This window comes from Mercenaria mercenaria, chromosome 6 (genome assembly GCF_021730395.1).
Source record: "Mercenaria mercenaria strain notata chromosome 6, MADL_Memer_1, whole genome shotgun sequence".
Lineage (NCBI taxonomy): Eukaryota > Metazoa > Mollusca > Bivalvia > Venerida > Veneridae > Mercenaria > Mercenaria mercenaria.
Window position 1 is genome coordinate 34,340,359 of NC_069366.1, and position 27,486 is coordinate 34,367,844.

General features: G+C 37.6%; 1 protein-coding gene across 4 annotated transcripts in view; it reads right to left on the reverse strand.

Moving 5' to 3' along the window:
• LOC123549194 (uncharacterized) overlaps positions 1-27,486 on the reverse strand; it is a 157,922-nt gene that overhangs the window by 40,341 nt on the left and 90,095 nt on the right. For all 4 annotated transcript variants that reach the window (XM_053545597.1, XM_053545600.1, XM_053545598.1 and 1 more), the window contains exon 6: positions 25,054-25,195. In XM_053545597.1, the coding sequence (XP_053401572.1) occupies positions 25,054-25,195 (142 nt within the window). The remainder of the gene's footprint in view (positions 1-25,053; positions 25,196-27,486) is intronic.

The following is a 27,486-nucleotide window of genomic DNA, read 5'->3' on the forward strand; positions in this document are numbered from 1 at the left end:
GCAAAGACTGTCAACTTTTGATTGTCACAGTCACCAAATTGCACAGTGAACAATAACTCATTAAGTTTGTCAACTTTAGACTGCAAGTCACCAGTAACTCACAAAGTCTTTAGATTGCCAGCCACCAGTAACTCATAAAGTCTGTCAACTTTAGATTGCCAGTCAGTAGTAAACAACAAAGTCTGTCAACTTTAGATTGCCAGTCGCCAGTAACTCACAAAGTCTTTCATCTTTAAAATGCCAGTCACCAGTAACTCACAAAGTCTGTCAATTTTAGAATGCCAGTCACCAGTAACTCACAAAGTCTGTCAACTTTAGAATGCCAATCACCAGTAACTCACAAAGTCTGTCAACTTTAGATTGCCAGTCACCAGTAACCAACAAAGTCTGTCAACTTTAGAATGGCAGTCATGCGAGTCACCAGTAACTAACAAATTCTGTCAACTTTATACTGCAAGTCACCAGTAACACACAGTCTCTCAACTTTAGATTGCCAGTAACCAGTAACTCACAGTCTCTCAACTGTAGATTGCCAGTCACCAGAAAACCACAAAGTCTGTCAACTTTAGATTGCCAATCACCATTTACTTAAAAAGTGTGTCAACTTTATATTGCCAGTCACCAGTAACACAGAGTCTCTCAACTTTAGATTGCCAGTCACCAGTAACTCACAGTCTTTCAACTTTAGATTGCCAGTCACCAGAAACCCACAAAGTCTGTCAACTTTAGATTGCCAGTCACCAGAAACCCACAAAGTCTGTCAACTTTAGATTGCCAGTCACCAGAAATTCACAAAATCTGTCAACTTTAGATTGCCAGTCACCTGTAACACACAGTCTCTCAACTTTAGATTGCCAGTCACCAGTAACTAACAATCTCTCAACTTTAGATTGTCAATCACCAGAAACCCAAAAAGTCTGTCAACTTTAGATTGCCAGTCACCAGTAACTCACAGTCTGTCAACTTTAGATTGCCAGTCACCAGAAACCCACAAAGTCTGTCAACTTTAGATTGCCAGTCACCAGTAGCTCACAGTCTCTCAACTTTAGATTGCCAGTCACCAGAAACCCACAAAGTCTGTCAACTTTAGATTGCCAGTCACCAGTAACTCACAGTCTCTCAACCTTAGATTGCCAGTCACCAGAAACCCACAAAGTCTGTCAACTTTAGATTGCCAGTCACCAGAAACCCACAAAGTCTGTCCACTTTAGATTGTCAGTAACCAGAAACCCACAAAGTCTGTCAACTTTAGATTGCCAGTCACCAGTAACACACAAAGTCTGTCAACTTTAGATTGCCAGTCATCAGTAACACACAAAGTCTGTCAACTTAAGATTGCCAGTCACCAGTAACCGACAAAGTCTGTCAACTTTAGATTGCCAGTCACCAGAAACCCACCATGCCTGTCAAATTTAGATTGCCTGTCATCAGTAACTCACAATCTCTCAACTTTAGATTGCCAGTCTTCAGTAACTCACAGTCTCTCAACTTAGATTGCCAGTCACCAGAAACCCACAAAGTCTGTCAACTTTAGAATGCCAGTCACCAGAAACCCACAAAGTCTGTAAACTTTAGATTGCCAGTCACCAGAAACCCACAAAATCTGTTAACTTTAGATTGTCAGTCACCAGAAACCCACAATGTCTGTCAACTTTAGATTGCCAGTCACCAGTAACACACAGTCTGTCACCTTTAGATTGCCAGTCACCAGTAACTCACAATCTCTCAACTTTAGATTGCCAGTCACCAGAAACCCACAAAGTCTGTCAACTTTAGATTGCCAGTCACCAGTAACCCACAAAGTCTGTCAACTTTAGATTGCCAGTCACCAGTAACCCACAAAGTCTGTCAACTTTAGACTGCCAGTCACCAGTAACTCACAGTCTGTCAACTATAGATTGCCAGTCACCAGTAACTCACAGTCTCTCAACTGTAGATTGCCAGTCACCAGAAGCCCACAAAGTCTGTCAACTTTAGATTGCCAGTCACCAGAAACCCACAAAGTCTGTCAACTTTAGATTGTCAGTCACTAGTAACACACAAAGTCTGTCAACTTTAGATTGCCAGTCACCAGAAACCCATAAAGTCTGTCAACTTTAGATTGCCAGTAACCAGTAACACACAGACTGTCACCTTTAGATTGCCAGTCACCAGTAACTCACAATCTCTCAACTTTAGATTGCCAGTCACCAGAAACCCACAAAGTCTGTCAACTTTAGACTGCCAGTCACCAGTAACTCACAATCTCTCAACTTTAGATTGCCAGTCACCAGTAACTCACAGTCTCTCAACTGTAGATTGCCAGTCACAAGAAGCCCACAAAGTCTGTCAACTTTAGATTGCCAGTCACCAGTAACTCACAATCTCTCAACTTTAGATTGCCAGTCACCAGAAACCCACAAAGTCTGTCAACTTTAGATTGCCAGTCACCAGTAACCCACAAAGTCTGTCAACTTTAGATTGCCAGTCACCAGTAACCCACAAAGTCTGTCAACTTTAGACTGCCAGTCACCAGTAACTCACAATCTCTCAACTATAGATTGCCAGTCACCAGTAACTCACAGTCTCTCAACTGTAGATTGCCAGTCACCAGAAGCCCACAAAGTCTGTCAACTTTAGATTGCCAGTCACCAGAAACCCACAAAGTCTGTCAACTTTAGATTGCCAGTCACTAGTAACACACAAAGTCTGTCAACTTTAGATTGCCAGTCACCAGTAACCCAAAAAGTCTGTCAACTTTAGATTGCCAGTCACCAGTAACTCACAATCTCTCAACTTTAGATTACCAGTCACCAGTAACTCACAATGTCTCAACTTTAGATTGCAAGTCACCAGAAACCTACAAAGTCTGTCAACTTTAGATTGCCAGTCACCAGTAACCCACAAAGTCTGTCAACTTTAGATTGCCAGTCACCAGTAACCCACAAAGTCTGTCAACTTTAGACTGCCAGTCACCAGTAACTCTCAATCTCTCAACTTTAGATTGCCAGTCACCAGTAACTCACAGTCTCTCAACTGTAGATTGCCAGTCACCAGAAGCCCACAAAGTCTGTCAACTTTAGATTGCCAGTCACCAGAAACCCACAAAGTCTGTCAACTTTAGATTGCCAGTCACCAGTAACACACAAAGTCTGTCAACTTTAGATTGCCAGTCACCAGTAACCCACAAAGTCTGTCAACTTTAGATTGCCAGTCACCAGTAACCCACAAAGTCTGTCAACTTTAAACTGCCAGTCACCAGTAACTCACAATCTCTCAACTTTAGATTGCCAGTCACCAGAAACCCACAAAGTCTGTAAACTTTAGATTGCCAGTCACCAGAAACCCACAAAGTCTGTCAACTTTAGATTGTCAGTCACCAGAAACCCACAATGTCTGTCAACTTTAGATTGCCAGTCACCAGTAACACACAGTCTGTCACCTTTAGATTGCCAGTCACCAGTAACTCACAATCTCTCAACTTTAGATTGCCAGTCACCAGAAACCCACAAAGTCTGTCAACTTTAGATTGCCAGTCACCAGTAACCCACAAAGTCTGTCCACTTTAGATTGCCAGTCACCAGTAACCCACAAAGTCTGTCAACTTTAGACTGCCAGTCACCAGTAACTCACAGTCTGTCAACTATAGATTGCCAGTCACCAGTATCTCACAGTCTCTCAACTGTAGATTGCCAGTCACCAGAAGCCCACAAAGTCTGTCAACTTTAGATTGCCAGTCACCAGAAACCCACAAAGTCTGTCAACTTTAGATTGCCAGTCACTAGTAACACACAAAGTCTGTCAACTTTAGATTGCCAGTCACCAGAAACCCATAAAGTCTGTCAACTTTAGATTGCCAGTAACCAGTAACACACAGACTGTCACCTTTAAATTGCCAGTCACCAGTAACTCACAATCTCTCAACTTTAGATTGCCAGTCACCAGAAACCCACAAAGTCTGTCAACTTTAGACTGCCAGTCACCAGTAACTCACAATCTCTCAACTTTAGATTGCCAGTCACCAGTAACTCACAGTCTCTCAACTGTAGATTGCCAGTCACAAGAAGCCCACAAAGTCTGTCAACTTTAGATTGCCAGTCACCAGTAACTCACAATCTCTCAACTTTAGATTGCCAGTCACCAGAAACCCACAAAGTCTGTCAACTTTAGATTGCCAGTCACCAGTAACCCACAAAGTCTGTCAACTTTAGATTGCCAGTCACCAGTAACCCACAAGTCTGTCAACTTTAGACTGCCAGTCACCAGTAACTCACAATCTCTCAACTATAGATTGCCAGTCACCAGTACTCACAGTCTCTCAACTGTAGATGCCATGTCACCAGAAGCCCACAAAGTCTGTCAACTTTAGATTGCCAGTCACCAGAAACCCACAAAGTCTGTCAACTTTAGATTGCCAGTCACTAGAAACACACAAAGTCTGTCAACTTTAGATTGTCAGTCACCAGTAACCCAAAAAGTCTGTCAACTTTAGATTGCCAGTAACCAGTAACTCACAATCTCTCAACTTTAGATTGCCAGTCACCAGAAACCTACAAAGTCTGTCAACTTTAGATTGCCAGTCACCAGTAACCCACAAAGTCTGTCAACTTTAGATTGCCAGTCACCAGTAACCCACAAAGTCTGTCAACTTTAGACTGCCAGTCACCAGTAACTCTCAATCTCTCAACTATAGATTGCCAGTCACCAGTAACTCAAAGTCTCTCAACTATAGATTGCCAGTCACCAAAAGCCCACAAAGTCTGTCAACTTTAGATTGCCAGTCACCAGAAACCCACAAAGTCTGTCAACTTTAGATTGCCAGTCACCAGTAACACACAAAGTCTGTCAACTTTAGATTGCCAGTCACCAGTAACCCAAAAAGTCTGTCAACTTTAGATTGCCAGTCACCAGTAGCCCACAAAGTCTGTAAACTTTAGATTGCCAGTCACCAGTAACTCACAATCTCTCAACTTGAGATTGCCAGTCACAGTAACTTCCAGTCTCTTAATTGTAGATTGCCAGTCACCAGAAACCCACAAAGTCTGTCAACTGTAGATTGCCAGTCACCAGAAACCCACAATGTCTGTCAACTTTAGACTGCCAGTAACCAGAAACCCACAAAATCTGTCAACTCTAGATTGCCAGTCACCAGAAACCCACAAAGTCTGTCAACTTTATATTGCCAGTCACCAGTAACACACAGTCTGTCAACGTTAGATTGCTAGTCACCAGTAACTCACAATCTTTCAACTTTAGATTGCCAGTCACCAGAAACCCACAAAGTCTGTCAACTTTAGATTGCCAGTCACCAGTAACTCACAGTCGATCAACTTTAGATTAACAGTCACCAAAAACCCACAAAGTATGTCCGTTTTAGATTGCCAGTCACCAGTAACTCACAGTCGATCAACTTTAGATTGCCAGTCACCAGAAACCCACAAAGTCTGTCAACTTTAGATTGCCAGTCACCAGTAACTCACAGTCTCTCAACTTTAGATTGCCAGTCACCAGAAACCCACAAAGTCTGTCAACTTTAGATTGCCAGTCACCAGTAACTCACAGTCTCTCAATTTTAGATTGCCAGTCACCAGAAACCCACAAAGTCTGTCAACTTTAGATTGCCAGTCACCAGAAACCCACAGTCTTTCAGCTTTAGATTGCCAGTCACCAGTAACTCAAAAAGTCTGTCAACTTTAGATTGCCAGTCACCAGTAACTCACAGTCTTTCAACTTTAGATTGCCAGTCACCAGAAACCCACACAGTCTTTTAACTTTAGATTGCCAGTCACCAGTAACTCATAGTCTTTCAAATTTAGATTGCCAGTCACCAGTAACTCAAAAAGTCTGTCAACATTATTTTGCAAGTCACCAGTAATCCAATGGCAGCTACGCCAGTCACCAGAAACCCACACAGTCTGTCAACTTTATACATTGCCAGTCACCAGTAACTCTAAAAGTCTGTCAACTTTAGATTGCCAGTAATCATTAACCCACAAAGTAAGTCAAATTAAGATTTCCAGCCTCCTGAGTAATCCACAAAGTCTTTCAACTCTAGATTGCCAGTCACCAGTAACTCACCAAGTCTGTCAACTTTAGATTGCTAGACTAATAATTTCGAATAACTACTTTAAGTTTGAATCAAATCTAAATAGTAACAAGATATCACAGAGTGATCTTGGCGCCCACCATTGAGCCATTTTTGAATGTTCCTAATTTCTTGACTAGCTCATTGTCAAAACCAAGGTCAAAATTCAATTTGGTACATAAAACCACATGTGGTCAAAATTTGAAGGCTGTAGCTTGAGAAATGTGGAAGTAGGTCCCTATTAAGTCAAAATCAGTCAAATTTCATTTCGGAACACAAAACTCTGCAGGTGGTCCAAATTTGAAGCCTGTATCTTCAAAAATGTGAAAGTAGGTCACTAGGTCAATGTCAGGGTCAAAGTTTATTTCAGTCAACAAACCTATGCATGTGGTCCAAATTTGAAGGCTGTAGCTACAGAAATGAGAAAGTAGGTCACTGGGTCAATCTCAAGGTCAAAGTTCATTTTGGTACACAAAACTATGCATGTGGTCCAAATCTGAAGGTTGTAGCTTGAAAAATGTGAAAGTAGGCCACTAGGTCAAAATCAAGGTCAAATTTCATTTCAGAACATAGAATTATGCATATGGTCTGAATTTAAAGCCCGTACCTTCAAAAATGTGAAAGTAGGTCACCATGCAAATGTCAAGGTCACAGTTTATTTCAGTAAACAAATCTATGCAAGTGGTCCAAATTTGAAGGCTGTAGCTTGAGAAATTTGAAAGTAGGTCACTAGGTCAACCTCAAAGTCAAAGTTTATTTTAGTATACAAAACTATGCATGTGGTCCAAACTTGAAGGCTGTAGCTTGAGAAATGTGAAAGTAGGCCACTAGGTCAAAATCAAGGTCAAATTTCATTTCTGAACACAAAACTATGCATATGGTCCAAATTTGAAGCCTGAATCTTCAAAAATGTGAAGGTATGTCACTAGGTCAATGTCAAGGTCAAAGATTATTTCGGTACACAAAACTATGCAAGTGGTCCAAGTTTTAAGACTGTAGCTACAGAAATGTGAAAGTAGGTCACTAGGTTAAGATCAAGGTATGAGTTGACAAGGTTCATCTAGCCATTCAAAACTATACCCGTGGTCCAAAGTTGAATGTTGTAGATTAAAGACAAAAAGATTTATAAAGTTTTTCCCTATATAAGTCTATATAAACCATGTGACCCCAGGGGCAGAGCCATATTTGATCCTAGGGGGATAATTTGAAGGAACTTGGTAGATAACCACTAGATGATGCTACATTACAAATATCAAAGCCCTAGGCTTTGTTTGTGGTTTGGACAAGAAGATTTTCAAAGTTTTTCCCTATATAAGTCTATATAAACCATGTGACCCCCAGGGCAGGGCCATATTTGACCCTAGGGAAATAATTTGAAAGATCTTGGTAGAGGATCACTAGATGATGCTACATAGCAAATATCAAAGCCCTAGACCTTGTGGTTTTGGAAAAGAAGATCAAACTTTTTCCCTATATAATCTTTGTAAATTATAAAAATAAACAAAGGGCCATAACTCATTCAAAAATTGTTGAACCAGTCTGATTTTCAGGGGGGACATAACTAGGGTACCAATACATCATTCTGACAAAGTTTGGTCAAAATCCCCCCAGCAGTTTCTGAGGAGATGCGATAACGAGAAATTGTTAACGGACGGACACCAGGACCATAACATAATACGTCCCTTCGGGCGTATAAAAAGGTGGAAGAATATAATAAAAGGGTCATTATAACAGTAGCTAGATCTGGGATTTTGTATTCGGCTCTTGTGGATATTACAAGGTTGGATCACACCTCGGCGCTTGCGTGCCTCGTGAGATCCAATCTGGCAAAAGTCCACTTGTCAATGTGCCGAATACAGCATCCTTGATTGAGCTACTCTTATAATAACCCTATTAGATCTGTCAAACTGAAAACCATACCAATAATCTGGATTGCCACATTAACCACGCACTTCTTACATCTGCCAAACCAAAAGCTGCACTGACATTCTGAATAACTACAGATTACTGTAAATTTCTCAAGACTGTCAGTTAGATTCCAGTGTTGACATTCAGGACAGTGTATAATTATAATATTGCTAAACATATTCAGTGAATTCTGCAACTATATTCAGATTTGTGGTCACCTGTATTGAAAAGCGATTACTACAAGTTTGTTTATATTTCATTTTTCAATTTGGCACTAAATATGCTTAAGATTGCCAGTTTTTCCTGGACACCCAGCTCCATAGTTTGCCATTAGACTTCAGTTTCACAAGGTTTAAAGTAGTTTTGGGAGTCAAATTTTCTGTACAAAATATTCCAGATTGACAAAAAAAGTCAGATGTGTCATTTCTAGAAGTATGGAAGTTTTAAATATAATGCCAGAAATTGTCAACTGCTATAATTGTGTCTTAAAAAAAGTCCTTTAACATGCACATTAAAAGTGGAAATCTTACTAGATCAAGCTTATTTTTGGGCATCATCAAATGGTCAAAATCTGTTAACAAGAGGGTCATGATGACACTGAATTGCTCACCTGAGTAATATAAGCTACATATCATCAAAAACAAGAAAGTAGGTCAGGAGGTAAAATATAGCATATGTGAAAATGGTCCAAATGTCAAAGCTGATCACAGATATTCAGAAAATAAGTCAGTAGGTCATATTCAAGGTCATTCAGAATCAGAATAAAAATCTGTTGCTATGGTCAAGCAAAAAGAGATATCCTGAATGTAGATGCATATCACACCAATGGTCAATGAAAGTCAGTTTTAACACCCGTGTGCAAAACTGTACAAATTATGTCATCCAAATTTCAAGGCTGTATCTTAAACAAGAGGGTCATGATGACCCTATATCGCTCACCTGTTAAACTTGGCCTTGGAATCATCATGATAAACATTCTGATCAAGTTTCATGAAGATAGGATCATAAATATGGCTTTTACTGAGTAAACAAGCTTTTCCTTTGATTTGAGTGGTGACCTAGTTTTTGACCCCACATGGCCCAGTTTCGAAACTGGCCAAGGAATCATCAAGATAAACATTCTCACCAACTTTCACGAAGATAGGGTCACAAATGTGGCCTCTAGAGTGTTAAGCTATTCCTTTGGTTTGATTGGGTGACCTTGTTTTTTGATCCCATATGACCCAGTTTCTAATATGGCCTAGAGATCATCAAGATAAACTTTCTGACTAAGTTTCATAAAGATAGGGTCATAAATGTGGCCTCTAGGGTTTTAACAAGCTTTTCCTTTGATTTGACCTGGTGACCTAGTTTATGACCCCTCATGACCTAGTTTCAAACTTGGGCTAGAGATCATCAAGATTAACATTGTGTGCAAGACTGTATCAAATCAAAGTATAAATGAAACCTCTATATGGCTGAAAGGGTCAAAATAGAAAATTTAAAGGGGCAGTAACTCTAGAACCCATGACAGAATCTAGCTGGTTTTCGAAAGGACCTGGGATCTTATTGTGACTTAAGTTGTGTGTAAGTGTGGTTAAAATCAAATGTAAAATGTCACTTCTATCGTGTTCACAAGGTAAAAATTAACAAATTTTGGCTCTTTCAGGGAACAATCAGGGGCCGTAACTCTGGAACCTATGATTGGATCTAAGGGATTCAACAAGAAATCCAAGAACTATTGCTGTTAAAGATAGTTTGCAAGTTTGTATCAAATCAAACCATAAATGAAGTCTCTATATGGCTGCAAAAGCCAAAATGGTAAATTTTGGCCCTTTAAGGGGCCATAACTCTAGAAACCATGGTGGGATCTTGCCAGTTTTCAAAAGGAACCGAGATATTATGCCAATACAAGTTGTGTGCAAGTTTGATTAAAGTTGATTGCAAAATGTGGTCTCTATCATGTTCACAAGCCAAAATAGCCAATTTTGGCCCTTAAAGGGGCCATAACTCTAGAACCCATGATGGGATCTGGCAAGTTTTCAAATGGAACTGAGATATTATGCCAATATAAGGTGTGTGCAAGTTTGATTAAAACTGATTGCAAAATGTGGTCTCTATCGTATTCACAAGAAATTGTGGACGGATGACGGACTGGAGGACGATCACAAAAGCTCAATTCGTCACTACGTCATGACAGGTGAGCTAAAAACATGAAAGTAGGTCGGTAGATCAAGGTCAGAGTCAAGTGGCCCCTAATTACTTGGGGTCATCAGGTAATTATACAGTCTAGGAAATATGATCAGATAATTTTTGAAGTATCTTTTTCCTATATAACTCATATAAAAACTAAGTGACCCTGGGGCGGGGCTTTAAATGGACCCTGGGTCATGATTTGAACAATCTTAGTAAAGAACCACTAGACAATGCCACAAGTAAAACATCTAAACTCTGTGCCTCTCAGTTTCAGAGAAGAACATTTTTTAAAGTTTTTCCTACAGAACTCTATGTAAATTCAAAGGACCACAGGCGGGACCAATATTGACCCTGGGATCATAATTTGAACAATCTTGGTAAAAGTCCAGTAGACAATGCCACATACCAAATATCTAAGCTCTAGGTCTTCAGGTTTCAGAGAAGAAGATTTTTGAAATTTACAATATAGTCTTATGGGGAAAATAAGCCCCGCCCCCTGGCAGCCATATTTTTTAATGAATACAATGGCTTAAGCAATTTTGATAGGAAGTCACCTAGAGATCATTTCAACAAAATATATTTGAAATCCAGCTAACAGTTTCTGAGAATTTTTTTAAAGATTTTCCTTTTGGTTGCCATGGCATGTACAGTTCTGAATGGATTTTAATTTTTTGGGCAATTATGAAAGAGGGTCACCCACGGATCATTTCTGTGAAGTTTTGTGTAAATCTGCCCTGTAGTTTTGAAGAAGATTTATTTAGGAATTGTTGACAGACACACGATGGACGACAGACGACGGACATCAAGCGGTCACAAAATTGCAGAGCTTACTTTAACTTAGATGAGCTAAACCATTCAAATTTGCTATAACTGTAATGCCTGTAAAAACCTCAGTTTCATTCAGAATGTAGAAACTGTTCTTAAAATAATCTGTAATTAGCAGCACTGTACAAACCATTCATTTATATTCAAACAACCTCCCACACACTACTTAGAAAAGCCTGCAATTCTATTAGGACAGTGGAAATTGAATGCTTTCAAAGTGCGCCTGATGTCAGACATAAAATGTTTTTTCTAGGGACTTAATAAGTACAGAATATTAAGACATCAAATCCACATTTCTCAATCAATTTTGTCAGTGGAAAGCTTTCAAAGTGTCCAAAGTGTCCACATTAAAAGCTAGGCAGATTTCCATCAAAGTAAAATATTTTAAGGCCAACATTCAAACTTTTTATATGCAGATCCCCTAGCAGAGCTATTTAAAAACAGTCCAAAAACAGTTTAATGTACTGACTTAACACCAACATTTCTTAGTAAACATGGGTGTTACTGATGATAATTATGGTGTTCAGGGCCATTATTGTTTCACTGGCCTGACATACAGATTAATAACAGTGAGAATACTATGGGCTGATGTATGAACAAAATGCAATTCAGATTCAGCTACTTTTTCATTGTATTATTTTGCCATCAGACTTTTAACCTAAGGGTGATATTGCAATGTGTAAAACTAAAGGTGATATTGCAATGTGTAAAACTAAGGGTGATATTCCAATGTGTAAGACTTATGGTGATATTCCAATGTGTAAAACTAAGGGTGATATTCCGATGTGCAAAACTAAGGGTGATATTGCAGTGTGTAAAACTAAGGGTGATATTGCAATGTGTAAAACTAAGGGTGATCTTCCGATGTGTAAAACTAAGGGTGATATTCCAATGTGTAAAACTAAGGGTGATATTGCAATGTGTAAAACTTATGGTGATATTCCAATGTGTAAAATTAAGGGGGATATTCTGATGTGTAAAACTAAGGGTAATATTCCAATGTGTAAAACTAAGGGTGATATTGAAATGTGTAAAACTAAGGGTGATATTGCAATGTGTAAAACTAAGGGTGATATTCCGATGTGTAAAACTAAGGGTGATATTTGCAATGTGTAAAACTGAGAGTGATATTCCGATGTGTTAAACTTATGGTGATATTCCAATGTGTAAAACTAATGGTGATATTCTGACGTGTAAAACTAAGGGTGATATTGCAATGTGTAAAACCAAGGGTGAAATTCCAATGTGTAAAACTTAGGGTGATATTCCAATGTGTAAATCTAAGTGTGATTTTCCGATGTGTACGAAGTTTACTTCTTAGGTATGTCAATAAATGTACACATTTCCATACAATTCATTTTGTGTTTAATAAACAAACACACAAAACTATTGCAGAGGTCAGATACATATACTCATTTTGCAACCATGAGAAGACCATTTTATAATGGAATATTTACCAGGAGAAAATGTAGAGCTGGCACTCCTCATGCCTTTTCACAGAAAAAACCATTACTATAATGTTGTTATTACTGTACAGACCTTTTTAACCCATCAATACATACTTCTGCATATTCCTTAATTCCCTCTTCGTAATCTTTTCTTTACGTGCCCCTAAAAATGTATTATGTCCGTCAGTATGTCACAAACATCTTTTATGTTGTACATTTTATTCATTATCAGGTTATGCTGGTTCATGTAGATGTAGAGGAATTATACTTCTAAAGAGTGATGGCCCTTTGTAAGTTTCAGCATACAATGTATAGGGACAGGCTTATTGTTTGAGCATGCAGATTTTTGGCTGACTGCCAAAAATTAACTTCAGCATCAACTTGATCACATGTCAGTTAGGTTCTTCAAAGATAATTGGCAAATTTTACAATAACAGAAAGAGACAATTCAATTTCTGGTAATAGAACTTATTCCCTAATTTGTCGATAAAACTGCAGATTCAACTGTAAAATTAATGTTATCACGATATCTCCCACGTGGCAATAAACTGATCATGGTTTTCTTTGCATTTCTAGAATTTGCAATACTTTGATTCAGTGCATTTCTCACTTTCAAAGACATGATAACTAAAGAGCCTTTACAAGGATTGACTTGTAACAGTTACAACTAAGTCAATCAAATCAATAAGAAAATTCTATGGAAGGGTAAAACAGTCAATCAAATCAATAAGAAAATTCTATGGAAGGATAAAACAGTCAATCAAATCAATAAGAAAATTATATGGAAGGATAAAACAGTCAATCAAATCAATTAGAAAATTCTATGGAAGGATAAAACAGCCAATCAAATCAATTAGATGATTCTACGAAAGAATAAAACAGGCAATCAAATCAATAAGAAAATTCTATGGAAGGGTAAAACAGCCAATCAAATCAATTAGGAAGTTCTATGTAAGGGTAAAACAGCCAATCAAATCAATAAGGAAGTTCTTCGGAAGGGTAAAACAGCCAATCAAATCAGTAAGAAAATTCTATGGAAGGGTAAAACAGCCGATCAAATCAATAAGAAAATTCTATGGAAGGATAAAACAGTCAATCAAATCAATAAGAAAATTATATGGAAGGACAAAACAGTCAATCAAATCAATTAGAAAATTCTATGGAAGGGTAAAACAGCCAATCAAATCAATAAGAAAATTCTATGGAAGGGTAAAAAGCCAATCAAATCAATTAGAAAATTCTACAGAAGGATAAAACAGCCAACAAATCAATAAGAAAATTCTATGGAGGATAAAAAGCCAACCAAATCAATAAGAAAATTCTATGGAGGGGTAAAAAGCCAATCAAATCAATTAGAAAATTCTACAGAAGGATAAAACAGCCAACAAATCAATAAGAAAATTCTACGGAAGGATAAAAAGCCAACCAAATCAATAAGAAAATTCTATGGAAGGGTAAAAAGCCAATCAAATCAATTAGAAAGTTCTACGGAAGGATAAAACAGTCAGTCAAATCTGAATTAGAAAATTCTATGTAAGGATAAAACAGCCAATCAAATCAATAAGAAAATTCTATGGAAGGGTAAAAAGCCAATCAAATCAATTAGAAAATTCTACGGAAGGATAAAACAGCCAATCAAATCAATAAGAAAATTCTATAAAAGGGTAAAACAGCCAATCAAATCAATTAGGAAGTTCTATAATGTAAGGGTAAAACAGCTAATCATATCAATAAGAAAGTTCTACGGAAGGGTAAAACAGCCAATCAAATCAATAAGAAAGTTCTACAGAAGGGTAAAACAGCCAATCAAATCAATAAGAAAATTCTATGGTAGGGTAAAACAGCCGATCAAATCAATATGAAAATTCTATGGAAGGGTAAAACAGTCAATCAAATCAATAAGAAAATTCTACGGAAGGATAAAACAGCCGATCAGATCAATAAGAAAATTCTATGGAAGGGTAAAACAGCCAATCAAATCAATAAGAAAATTATATAGAAGGATAAAACAGTCAATCAAATCAATAAGAAAGTTCTATGGAAGGGTAAAACAGCAATCAGGTGAACATGATTTGATGAGAAGTAATGAAATGTTCTTGATCACATCGATTTTGGCAGCTTATGTTGTCAGCTAGTCAAAGACATGATCACCTGATAGAAGGGACACAGATATCAGGTATAAATCTTGAGATAACATCTGGACAGCAGAACAATCAGTAAGTACATTCCTAAAGTATTTTTTTTCTTACTTTTTTTTTCTGGAAAATTTTCCTGAGAAAATTTCTTTAGCATTGTCTACTGCCTCCCCAAAGCATTATTTTAACAGTTCATAAATACAATATAAGATTATTTCCTACAATGTTAGCAGTGCATATTGTCCCAGGAGTTTATTAACAAAATATATGAACGATTCCATCTTTCTTATAAAAACCTGAGGAAATGGAATAATTGTTATGTTTGAGGCAATAGCTTTTCCTCATACAAGCTTTGAATAAAGGGTACTTCTGACTAAAAACAATACACCTGAAACTACTATAAATTTTCATTAAAAATGCATTATTTATGTTTTAATGGTGCTTCAAGATGAGAAATTATGTTATGATAATTACTTGGACTAAGTTTCAATAAGACGAGAATATGGGTAACAATAACGTGTCCAAATTGACAGTTTTTGCTTCTTCTACTGGTCAAAGCAGGTCATGTGCTGGCCTGATATATTCCTGAAATATTTACTTTCAGATTAGTTTGATATGGATTTTAAATGAAACAAAATGGCTGCCAAATCGCTGGCATAGGCAATCAAAGTACAGATTGTCAGCAAGGTTAAATTGCTACATGGTTTGTAGGTGAGGAGGTACAGGATACATGTTCAATGTTGTCATGGAAATCCATATGAGCCGTGCCATGAGAAAACCAACATAGTGGGTGTGCGACCAGCATGGATCCAGACCAGCCTTCGCATCCACGCAGTCTGGTCAGGCTCCATGCTGTTCGCTTTTAAAGCCAATTGGAATTGGAGAAACTGTTAGCGAACAGCATGGATCCTGACCAGACTGCGCGGATGCGCAGGCTGGTCTGGATCCATGCTGGTCGCAAAGCCACTATGTTGGTTTTCCCATGGCACGGCTCATATATCCCATACCTGTTGTCATACAAACCATGTTAATAATTAATTACCATAACACAGTATTGGAATATTTCAAGTAAACTTAGTCCATCTATTATAATCGTAGATAATAACAAGAGCTGTCCGTAAGACAGCAAATGCTCGACTATTCAAATTGTTGTCCAAGAAGCAGGAATATTACTCTAAATGTTAGAATATCTAAGAGTTTCAATCCAGTATCTGCATTAGTTTCGGAGATAGTAACTTACATGCAAAACTTTAACAAGAAGTTTTAAGTTCACAGGGGACATAATTTGGCCAAAATGCATGTCAGAGTTATGGAACTTGATGCGATAACCTAGTTTTATAACCCAAAAGACACAATGTAAAGTTTCAATTCAATATCTGCATTTGATTTGGAGATAGTAACTTGCATGCAAAACTTAAACCAGGGTTTTCTAAGTCCAAAAGGGGGCATAATTTGCCCAAAATACATGTCAGAGTTATGGGACTTGACCCAGTGAGGTTGGTAATTGACCTAGAAAAGAAAAGATAAGTTTCAGACCTATATGATTTTAAGTAATAGCTATATGCACTTGCATGCAAAACTTTAACCAGGATTTTCTATGTCCAAAAGGTGGCATAATTTGGCCAAAATGCATGTCAGAGTTATGGGACTTGATCCAATGAGGTTGGTAATCGACCTCGAAAAAGAAAAAAAGTAAGTTTCAAAGCTATATGCCTTTAAATGATAGCCATATGTACTTGCATGCAAAACTTTAACCAGGATTTTCTAAGTCCAAAAAGTGGCATAATTTGGCCAAAATGCATGTCAGAGTTACGGGACTTGACCCAATGAGGTTGGTAATTGACCTCGAAAAAGAAAAAAAGTAAGTTTCAAAGCTATATGCCTTTAAATGATAGCCATATGTACTTGCATGCAAAACTTTTACCAGAATTTTCTATGTCCAAAAGGGGGCATAATTTGGCCAAAATGCATGTCAGAGTTATGTCTCTTGATGCTATCACCTAGTTTTATGACCTTGCAGACACACGTAAAGTTTCAATTCAATATCTGCATTAGTTTTGGAGATAGTAAATTGCATGTAAAACTTTAACCAGGATTTTCTTAGTCCAAAAGGGGGTATAATTTGGCCAAAACACAAGTCAGAGTTATGGGACTTGACCCAATGAGGTTGGTAATTGACCTCAAAAAAGAAAAAAGTAAGTTTCAAAGCTATATGCCTTTAAATGATAGCCATATGTACTTGCATGCAAAACTTTTACCAGAATTTTATATGTCCAAAAGGGGGCATAATTTGGCCAAAATGCATGTCAGAGTTATGTCTCTTGATGCTATCACCTAGTTTTATGACCCTGCAGACACATGTAAAGTTTCAATTCAATATCTGCATTAGTTTTGGAGATAGTAACTTGCATGTAAAACTTTAACCAGAATTTTATAAGTCCAAAAGGGGGCATAATTTGGTCAAAATACATGTCAGAGTTACGGGACTTGACCTAGTGAGTTTGGTTATTGACCTAGAAAAAGAAAAAATATGTTTCAAAGCTATATGCCTTTAAATGATAACCATATGTACTTGCATGCAAAACTTGAACCAAGGTGTGATGCCGATACCGACGCCGACGTGAGTAGAATAGCTAGACTATTCTTTGAATAGCTGAGCTAGAAATATATGTAATTTCCACTGGGCGATACAGTACACACTTACTGAATGGCTTGATGGTCAATAGTCAAAACTATGTGGTCCAAAAGACTGGGGGCCAACAGACTTGACTATTGGGTTTGTTTTGAAGAACAACTTGTTTGTTAAAATTTGTTTACAAAAATATCACCTCTGGCTGTGAATATCACTTTTTATGGACCTCCATATGACCAGTTACTGACCACTAAGATAAGCAGAATTTCTGAATCATAAAATAATGTCATATGATATATTTTTTTTTCTTTTCTTGTTTTTACTAAGTTTAATGTCACAATAACAATTAGATCATACAGCAACATTCTAGCTTTTTATGGTGGACCCATGGTACCCCTCAGAGCATTATTTAATCACTGGTTCTCTGGTGCCTGGGTAGAACCACCTTCATTCCATAAGCCAGCTGGATGGCCTCTTCACGTGAAAGAATTCTACACTATAAGCAAGTTTCGAACCCACAGCAGCAAGGGGCAAGTGTTTCAAAGTCAGCAACCATAACCACTCTGCCATGGAGGCCCATTTGTCATAGGAAGCATGAGTTAGATTTATGATAGTAAGCGTCAGATAAAATATTATGTGAAGCATCCCTTGCAAACTTAAGATTACCATGTCTAAATAATTTGCAGCCACTGAGCCAAATATGATCCTATGACAACTGTCTGCAAATGGTGACCTTGCACGAAGTGTGGCACATACATGGAACAACTAGCATTACAATATTAAATTTTAATAATGTTCAAAAATAAATTCAATTCAGAATTCTACAAGATTTTCTAAAGTTTCTGTCAGCGATTTCTGTTGCATTCTACCCACTTATCAAACTATTTCTCCATCAATCTTCACTGGATTTATGTAGGAAACTATTCTGAGTTTGCAGGATTTAAATTCTCTCAATGTCATTATTGGTTGGCCTGCTAAATAATCTCTTTCACAGACATGATAATCCTAGAATCAATGACTGCCATCTGTCCACTACCTAAAATTAATTAGTACTTCATAACCTCATGAACTCAATCAAAGACTCTGAGTAGGGGCGGGGGAAGGTGGTGACATTTTTTTTGTGACATTTAGTTTCAACAAAATGCAGAATCATATTGTATATGTCTCAATTTGAAAAATAATATATAGAATCTAGCAGGACCATGTTAATATATCTAAACAATACAAAGAGGTTAATATGTCTGTTGAATATTTTCATAGCCTGAGTGAATTATTACATGCATTGTACAACAGATTCAGATCATTTAGATGAACATGGTCCTGTTATGTTTTATTAACCCTTACCATGCTAAATTTCTATAATGAACTGGTCCATCTTCCAATTTGGGCAGTACCATTTATCATTTGAAGGGGTGTTTACTAAAAATTTACTGACTGAATAGCGAACAGTGCAGACCATGATCAGACTGCACGGATGTGCAGGCTGATCTTGGTCTGCACTGGTCGCAAAGGCAGAATCACTTGCCGTCAGCAAGCTAAGGGTTAATATTCTATTCTATCTTTTAATTGCAAACAGGTACGTGAAACAGACAAACATGCTATTTCATGGCACATGTACGGCACTAAATAGTATGTCAGCATTGTGTCAATTTTGTTTTTGATAAAAATGAGCATGTTCTTTTTTTTTCATATCAGAAGTCATATCAATGTTAGTTACAATGTGTAAGCTGTCAATGGGTGTGTTTGAGGCATCTGCACATGCTCAGAACTTATAAAATACCAGTAAATATTTTGAAAAGGAAAACTTCTAGAGATTAATTTCAAGCCTCATTCCAACATCAGTGATAAATCACTGCACTATATTTTATCAACAAAATTACAGTTGCTTAGAATTTTAAAATACTAAACTGTTCAGATATTGTTATATACTGCACTGCAAAAATCATTGATTTTCCTTCACAAACCTTTTAAATAAAACTAGAGATTGCTTTTGAAAAAAGCACTTGTCTCTCCATACCAATTAATTTAAAGGACAGGATAAATGGACATGTCATAACTTGCCACAGTACAAAGACATTATATGTTGGATGAAAGACAAGCATATAATGTTAATCAGAACAATGTTTGTGATGCAAGGAAATTCTTTTGGAAGCAAGAGCTGTAACTAATGGTGACAAATGCCCCTGCAGCACCTTGACCTTTGACCTTGACCTTTGACCTGGTGACCCCAAAGTCAGTAGGGGTGGTGTACTCAATAAGTACTATCAGCATGTGAAGTTTGAAGGTCCTGGGTGCAGTGGTTCGCGAGTAAAGTGCCTTCATGCAGAAAGTTAATGTTGGCCCCTGTGATCTTGACCTTTGACCTGGTGACCCCAAAGTCAGTAGGGGTGGTGTACTCAATAAGTACTATCAGCATGTGAAGTTTGCAGGTCCTGGCTGAAGTGGTTCACGAGTAAAGTGCCTTCATGTAAAAAGTTAACGTTGGCCCCTGTGACCCTGACTTTTGACTGGTGACCCCAAAGTCAGTAGGGGTGGTGTACTCAATAAGTACTATCAGCATGTGAAGTTTGAAGGTCCTGGTTGCAGTGGTTCGCGAGTAAAGTGCCTACATGCAAAATGTTAACATTGGCCCCTGTGACCTTTACCTTTGACCTGGTGACCTCCAAGTCAGTAGGGGTGGTGTACTTAATAAGTACTATCAGTATGTGAAGTTTGAAGGACCTGGGTGCAGTGGTTTGCAAGTAAAGTGCCTTCATGCAAAAAGTTAACGTTGGCCCCTGTGACCTTGACCTTTGACCTGGTTACCCCAAAGTCAGTAGGGGTGGTGTACTCAATAAGTACTATCAGCAAGTGGAGTTTGAAGGTCCTGGGTGCAGTGGTTCACGAGTAAAGTGCCTTCATGCAAAAAGTTAACGTTGGCCCCTGTGACCTTGACCTTTGACCTGGTGACTCCAAAGTCAGTAAGGGTGGTGTACTCAATAAGTACTATCAGCAGGTGAAGTTTGAAGGTCCTGGGTGCAGTGATTCACGAGTAAAGTGCCTTCATGCAAAAAGTTAACGTTGGCCCCTGTGACCTTGACCTTTGACCTGGTGACCCCAAAGTAAGTAGGGGTGGTGTACTCAATAAGTACTATCAGCATGTGAAGTTTGAAGGTCTGGGGTGCAGTGGTTCGCGAGTAAAAGGCCTTCTTGCAAAAAGTTAACGTTGTGTCGAACGAACGAACGAACTAACAAACTAACGAACGGATGGACAGTTGAAAACTAATATGCCTCCCTTTGGGGGCATAAAAAACAACAACCCAAAGTCTTCATAAGTAAAGAGGATATAGTATGCAGTCATAACCAAAGAAGAGGGCCAAAGTGGCCCTATATCACTCACCTGAGTACCAATGCTGCTTACTCAAATTCAAGTTCATAAAGACATGTTCCGAGTACAACATACCAAGTTTGATATATCTATACATAAGTAATACAAGAGAGCCATGATAGCCCTATATCCCTCATCTTAGTTTAATTGCTTGCTTGAACAAATTTCTTTGCTAAAGCTTCAAAAACAAAAAAAAACCAGGTGAGAAGGTCATGGTAAAGATTCTTCAAGATAAGTACTGAAATCTGTTAAAAATTATATAATCTCTTTGCTGTAGCTTCGAAAACAAGAAAGTAGGTCGGTAGGTCAGGCTAAGAACATTAAAGATGAGTATCAAAATCTTCATCGAAAGTTACTGACGTGGTCCAAATTTCTATGCTGTTATGATCAGTGTGCAAAACTGTACACATGTCATCCAAATTTCAAGGCTATATCTTAGACAACAGGGCCATGAAGGCCCTGTATCGCTCACCTGACCTTTTGACCTAAAGAATATCAAGATTAACATTCTGACCAAGTTTCATTAAGATATGGTCATAAATGTGGCCTCTAAAGTGTTAACTAGCTTTTCCTTTGATTTGACCCGTTGACCTAGTTTTTGACCCCACATGACCCAGATTCTAACCTGACCTAAAGATCATCAAGATTAACATTCTGACTAAGTTTCATGAAGATACAGTCATAAATGTGGCCTCTAGAGTGTTAACAAGCTTTTCCTTTGATTTGACCTAGTGACCTATTTTTGACCCCACCTGACCCAGATTTGAACCTGACCTTTAGATCATCAAGATTAACATTCTGATCAAGTTTCATTAAGATATGGTCATAAAATTATGTGGCCTCTACAGTGTTAACTAGCTTTTCCTTTGATTTGACCTGGTGACCTAGTTTTTGAGCCTACATGACCCAGATTCAATCTGGACCTTGCGATCATCTAAATTAACATTCTGACTAAGTTTCATGAAGATAGTCATAAATGTGGCCTCTAGAGTGTTAATAAGCTTTTCCTTTGATTTGACCTGGTGACCTAGTTTTTGACCCCAGATGACCCAATTTCAAACTTGTCCAAGATTTTATTGAGGGTAATATTCTGACCAAGTTTCATTAAGATTGGGCCAAAATTGTGACCTCTAGAGTGTTAACAAGCTTTTCCTTTGATCTGACCTGGTGACCTAGTTTTTGACCCCAGATGACCCAATTTCAAACTTATCCAAGATTTTATTGAGGGTAACATTCTGACCAAGTTTCATTAAGATTGGGCCAAAATTGTGACCTCTAGAGTGTTAACAAGCTTTTCCTTTGGTTTGACCTGGTGACCTAGTTTTTGATCCCAGATGACCCAATATCAAACTCGTCCAAGCTTTTATTGAGGGTAACATTCTGACCAAGTTTCATTAGGATTAGGCCAAAATTGTGACCTCTTTAGAGTGTTAACTGTCAAATTGTTGACGACAGACGGACGGCCAATGACGGACACAGGGTGATCACAAAAGCTCACCTTGAGCACTTTGTGCTCAGGTGACCTAAAAACAAGAAAGTAGGTCAGTAGGTCAAGGTCACAGTCAAGTGACCCCAAGTAATTATAACTAAGCAATCTAAGAAATATAATCAGATAGGTTTTCCAGTATTTTTTCCTATAATATTAACTCATATACAAGTGACGCCCGGGGCGGGACCTCTTTTCACCCAAGGGGCATATTTGAACAATGTTGTTAGAGAACCACTAGGCAATGCCTTGAACTTTCAGACAAGAAAATGCTGAAGACACACAAATCTAGCCTTGGTACTATAGCTTTCTATAAAGTTTAGTTGAAACACCACCAGTAGTTTTAACTGAGTAGTCTGGTGAAATTTGACAGACAGACAGACAGACAAAGAGACAGAATTACTGGCAAGACAAAATCAAGATATTCCCTTATATATTAGGAGACACTATAAAGATCCACATAACTTCTGATCCACCCTACTGAGAAAGAGAATTTTTAAGCCTTATTTGGTATCTAATTTCAGATCACAGTAGTGATCATACACCTAGGAAATATAATTATGCATGCTGCAAATCAAGTGTACATTGTGCAAATAACCGTGTGCTTAATTGATTAAATGCTTCGATGCAGGCTCTATCCCATTATTTAAGCTGAAACAAATTTTATCATGCCTATTTGATTTAATATCCAATGAAGTATCACCAAAATCAATGCAGTCTGATTTTTACTGCATACAAACTACCACATTAAATAACAATACAAAATCGTTCAGTATCTTAAATGTCAAATAAAATATGAGCCGCGCCATGAGAAAACCAACATATAGCATGTGCGCCCAGCATGGATCCAGACCAGCCTGCGCATCCGCACAGTCTAGTCAGGATCCATGCTGTTCGCTGTTTCTCTAATTGCTTTGAAAGCGAACAGCATGGATCCTGACCAGACTGCACGAATGTGCAGGCTGGTCCAGATCCATGCTGGTCGCAAATGAACTATGTTGGTGTTCTCATGGCGGGGCTCATATAGTTTTTAGAAAGCAACTTCTGCATTTCATAAACAGCAAATTCATGTCTGTGCAGTTTCAAAGAACTAATAAAAGGTCATAACATTAACTACTATTATAGCTATTGCAGCTAAGGAGTAGCTTCATAAGAACTCCTAGCACACATTATAAGTTATAAGCAATGATAATGTTTTATTACAAAAAAAATTATCACGGGGCAATAACTGTGAAAGAAACCCACCAGACTGGAAAATGGCTGATTTGGGCAACTAGTCTTCAAGGCAGCTTATTATTCATATAATGTTTCATTATAGTCTGAAGAAAAAGCTTGCAACATAACAATCATCAAGGGCAGTAACTCTTAAAAATCATCCCACTCAAACAAAACAATGACATGTGCAACTATGCTTCATGGCTATAACTGGTGTGAAGTTTCATCCAAATTAAATCTGCTGATTGGGACAAGAGTGTTCTCAAGATTTTGTGGAACTAGAAGATGCTTTTGTAGAAAAGTGCATGTATCCTCCAATTCATAGTTGTAAAAGGAAAGAAGTCATAAGGGAAAAGGAGCAAAAGTCAAAGAGACTTGATGGTTGGCTGCAATAGGGATTACCTACTTAGCATGTCCAATCATCCTATGAAGTTTCAACCTTTTGGGCCAAGTTGTTCTCAAGTTATTGATCGGAAATCGTTTTCCATGTTCAGGCCCCTGTGAACTTGATTTTTCATTGAGTGAACCCAAAATCAATAAGGGTCATCTACTCTACATGTCCAATCATCCTATGAAGTTTCAACATTCTGGGTAAAGTGCTTCTCATATTATTGATCAGAAACCGCTTTCCATGTTCAGACCCCTGTGACCTTGACCTTAGCTCAAGAGACCCCAAAAACAATAAGGGTCATCTACTCTTTAAGTCCTATTATCCTATGGAGTTTTAAGGTTTTAGGTCAAATGGTTCTCAAGTTATTGATCGAAAACCGTTTTCCATGTTCTGGTCTCTGTGACCTTAACCTTTGATCAAGTGACCAAAAAATCAATAAGGGTTAATAGTCTACATGTCCAATCATCATATGAAGTTTCAACATTCTGGGTCAAGTGGTTCCCAAGTTATTGATCAGAAAAGGTTTTCCATGTCCAGGCCCCTGTGACCTTGACCTTTGATCTAGTACCCCAAAATTGGGTGGGTCATTTACTCTGTAAGCCCTATCACCCTCTGCAGTTTTAAGGTTCTAGATCAAATGGTTCTCCAGTTATTGATAAAAAATTATGTGTGACTGAGAGATGGCCCCTGTGACATTGACCTTTGATTGAGTGACCCCAAAAACAATAGGGGTAATTTACTTTGTATCTCCTATTACCCTATGAAGTTTGAAGGTTCTGGGTCAAATGGTTCTTAAGTTACTGACGGAAAATGGATTTCTATATTCTGGCCACTGTGACCTTGACCTTTAATAGGGTGACCCCTAAAACTATAACGGTCATCTACTCCGTATGTCCAATCATTCTATAAATTTTCAACATTCTGGGTCTAGTGGTTCTCAAATTATTGATTGGGAATGGTTTTCCATGTTCAGGCCCCTGTGACATTGACCTTAAACACAATGACTTCAAAATCAATAAGGATCATCTACTCTAAATGTCCAATCATCCAATGAAGTTTCAACATTCTGGGTAAAGTGGTTCTCAAGTTTTTGATCAGAAATAGTTTTCCATGTTCAGACCCCTGTGACCTTGACCATTTTTTTTCGAGTGACCCCAAAAACAATAGGGGTCATCTGCTCCATAAGCCCTACCATCCTATTAAGTTTGAAGGTTCTGGGTCAAATGGTTCTTCAGCTACTGGTCCGAAATCAAGTTTGACCGATGGACAGACGGACGGGGCAAAAACAATATGTCTCCTCTGGAAGGGGGGAAACATCAATATAAACTAGAGAAAAAAAATTATGTCTCCCACATACAGAGATAGACTAATTCCCCCAACAGATGTTGTTCTGAAATTATAAAATACCTGGTACAAACTGGTTTTCTTGCTCGTTCATTCTGGACAGCATCAAAGAAAGCAGCATTCCAAAACCTTAGAGACTGCCATATAGGCTGTTCTCGTAAATAACTATACAGGAAGTTCTTGCACCGTTGTCTTCCAAGGTGAGCTGCAAAAGAAAAAAAACAACAATATACGTAACTACAGGAACCTTTATAAACTCCATAATTTTTTCACCATTAATGTAATTCAATCTGTGTATTTACAAGGACTATTTAGTTAGGGAAATACAAGGACTAAGTTAGGGAAAAACAAGGAAACATTTAGGGAAATACAAGGACTTATTAAGGGAAATGCATGGACTACGTTATGGAAATACAAGAACTAATTTAGGGAAATACACAAAGTCAGAGAAATGCAAAGACTAAGTTATGGAAATATAAGGACTAATTAAGGGAAATACAAGGCCTAAGTTAAGGAAATACAAGGACTAAGTTAGGGAAATGCAAAGACTAAGTTAGGGAAAAACATGGACAAATTTAGGGAAATACAAGGACTAAATTAGGAAAATATAAGACTAATTCAGGGAAATACAAAGACTAATTTGAGAAATAATTGGAAAAAAGTACTAGGAGAACATTATGTCTTTGCAATTATGTCTGAATTTAAAAGATATGAAAATAATTTATCAAATTATGATCTGTGTCATTCTGAAGCTCAAAGAACACAAAATCGAGCTCTGTGATTCCAAGATCTGCATCACAAAACACTTTTCTGATTAAAATAACAAGTTCTGCACTGCAAGTTCTGAACTGTGACACAATGAAATGAGAGCATCATGGGAATTCTTGATAGAATTTTCATAAATGAAAAATAACAAATCCTCATTTTTTTTTAATTTCGGATGTGAAAACTGAATAATAACTAGCATGCATTTGGCTCTGTTTCCATTAGCAACATTGAAAACTATTATTGGAAAAAATGTTTCATAGAAACAGAATGTTCATATTGTTTCTTTCATTTGTTTTCAGTTTTCTATTCTCATAAAATTAAAGAAACTCCATTCTTCACATATACAAAGATAAAATTGAAATATGGGAATTGCAACCAGTGATACAGGAAGCTTAGCAAGGTCTTGAAATAGTAAGATATCAGCTTCAAGAACTTATGATGATAATTTCCTTATAACAGAACAAAGTTTGTTCAGCAGAAAGCTTGCTAGGACTAGAAATTCACTGTAACAGGACAAAGATAGTAAGATATGAGCTATCCAAGGGCTATAATTCCACTGTAACAGAACAGTCAATTAAGTAGATAACTTGAAGTGGCTTGAATTCTACTATTATAACAGAACAAAGATCCTTCAGGAGAAAACTTGTTTGGACTTGAATGTCAATACAAGAGAACAAACTTGCTTTAGTCAGAAGCTTGTAAGAACTTGAAATCTTCTGTAACAGAACAAAGTCAATTAAAACAGTTACTGTACATAAGAAGCTTAAAACAAGATAAATTCCCATATAACAGAAAAATTGAAGCTTGCCAGCATTTCCCTTGTTACACAACATTTAAATACAACATTTGTAAAGATTTACCAGTAACAGAAGAATGGAAGACAGTCACAAGATGCTTGTAAAACATTTACTGAACAAAGACAGTAAAGCGGAATATTTTAATAATTTTCTGGTAATATAACAATATTTATTAAGAAGGATGCTTAACCCTAAGCCTGCTAAATTTCTAAAATGGAATGATCCATCATGCAATTTGGGCAATACCATTTATTATTCGAAGGGGTGTTTGTTGAAAATTTACTGACTAAATAGCGAACAGTGCAGACCATGATCAGCCTGCACGGATGTGCAGGCTGATCTTGGTCTGCACTGGTCGCAAAGGCAAAACTACTTGCTGCCAGCAGGCTAAGGGTTAAAAGGAATTCACCTGTAATACGACAAAGTCAGTTAAATAGGATTCTTATCTGCAATGTCCTTTAAATGGAATAAAGTTAAATTTGATGCTTACAGGAAATTCCCATTTGAGGGTGAGTACACATATGGTATAGATACTTTAAAACATCATGGAGAAACACAAGATAAATGAAACTGAAAGAGTGGAACAATATTAAGGGGTTGTGGAAGGAAGAAGGATAAATCCCAAAGATGCAAAACTTCACATGCTAAATGACATTCCCATAAAGTTTCATGACTCCAGACCATGTACTTTATAAGATACATTTGACACAAACATTTAACCTCTTTTATATATTTGGAAAAACTCAAGGTCCATAACTCTGGCCTGACTGATAAAATCCAGAACAAAACCTCAGGTGTACAACTTCACATGTTGAATTACAATTAATTCTTTTTGAGATATGTGCAACATAAGCTTTCAGCTTTACATCCATATCTGTTCCTATCAAGGGCATTAACTCAAATTTTATTGTATGAAATCCAAAACAAACCC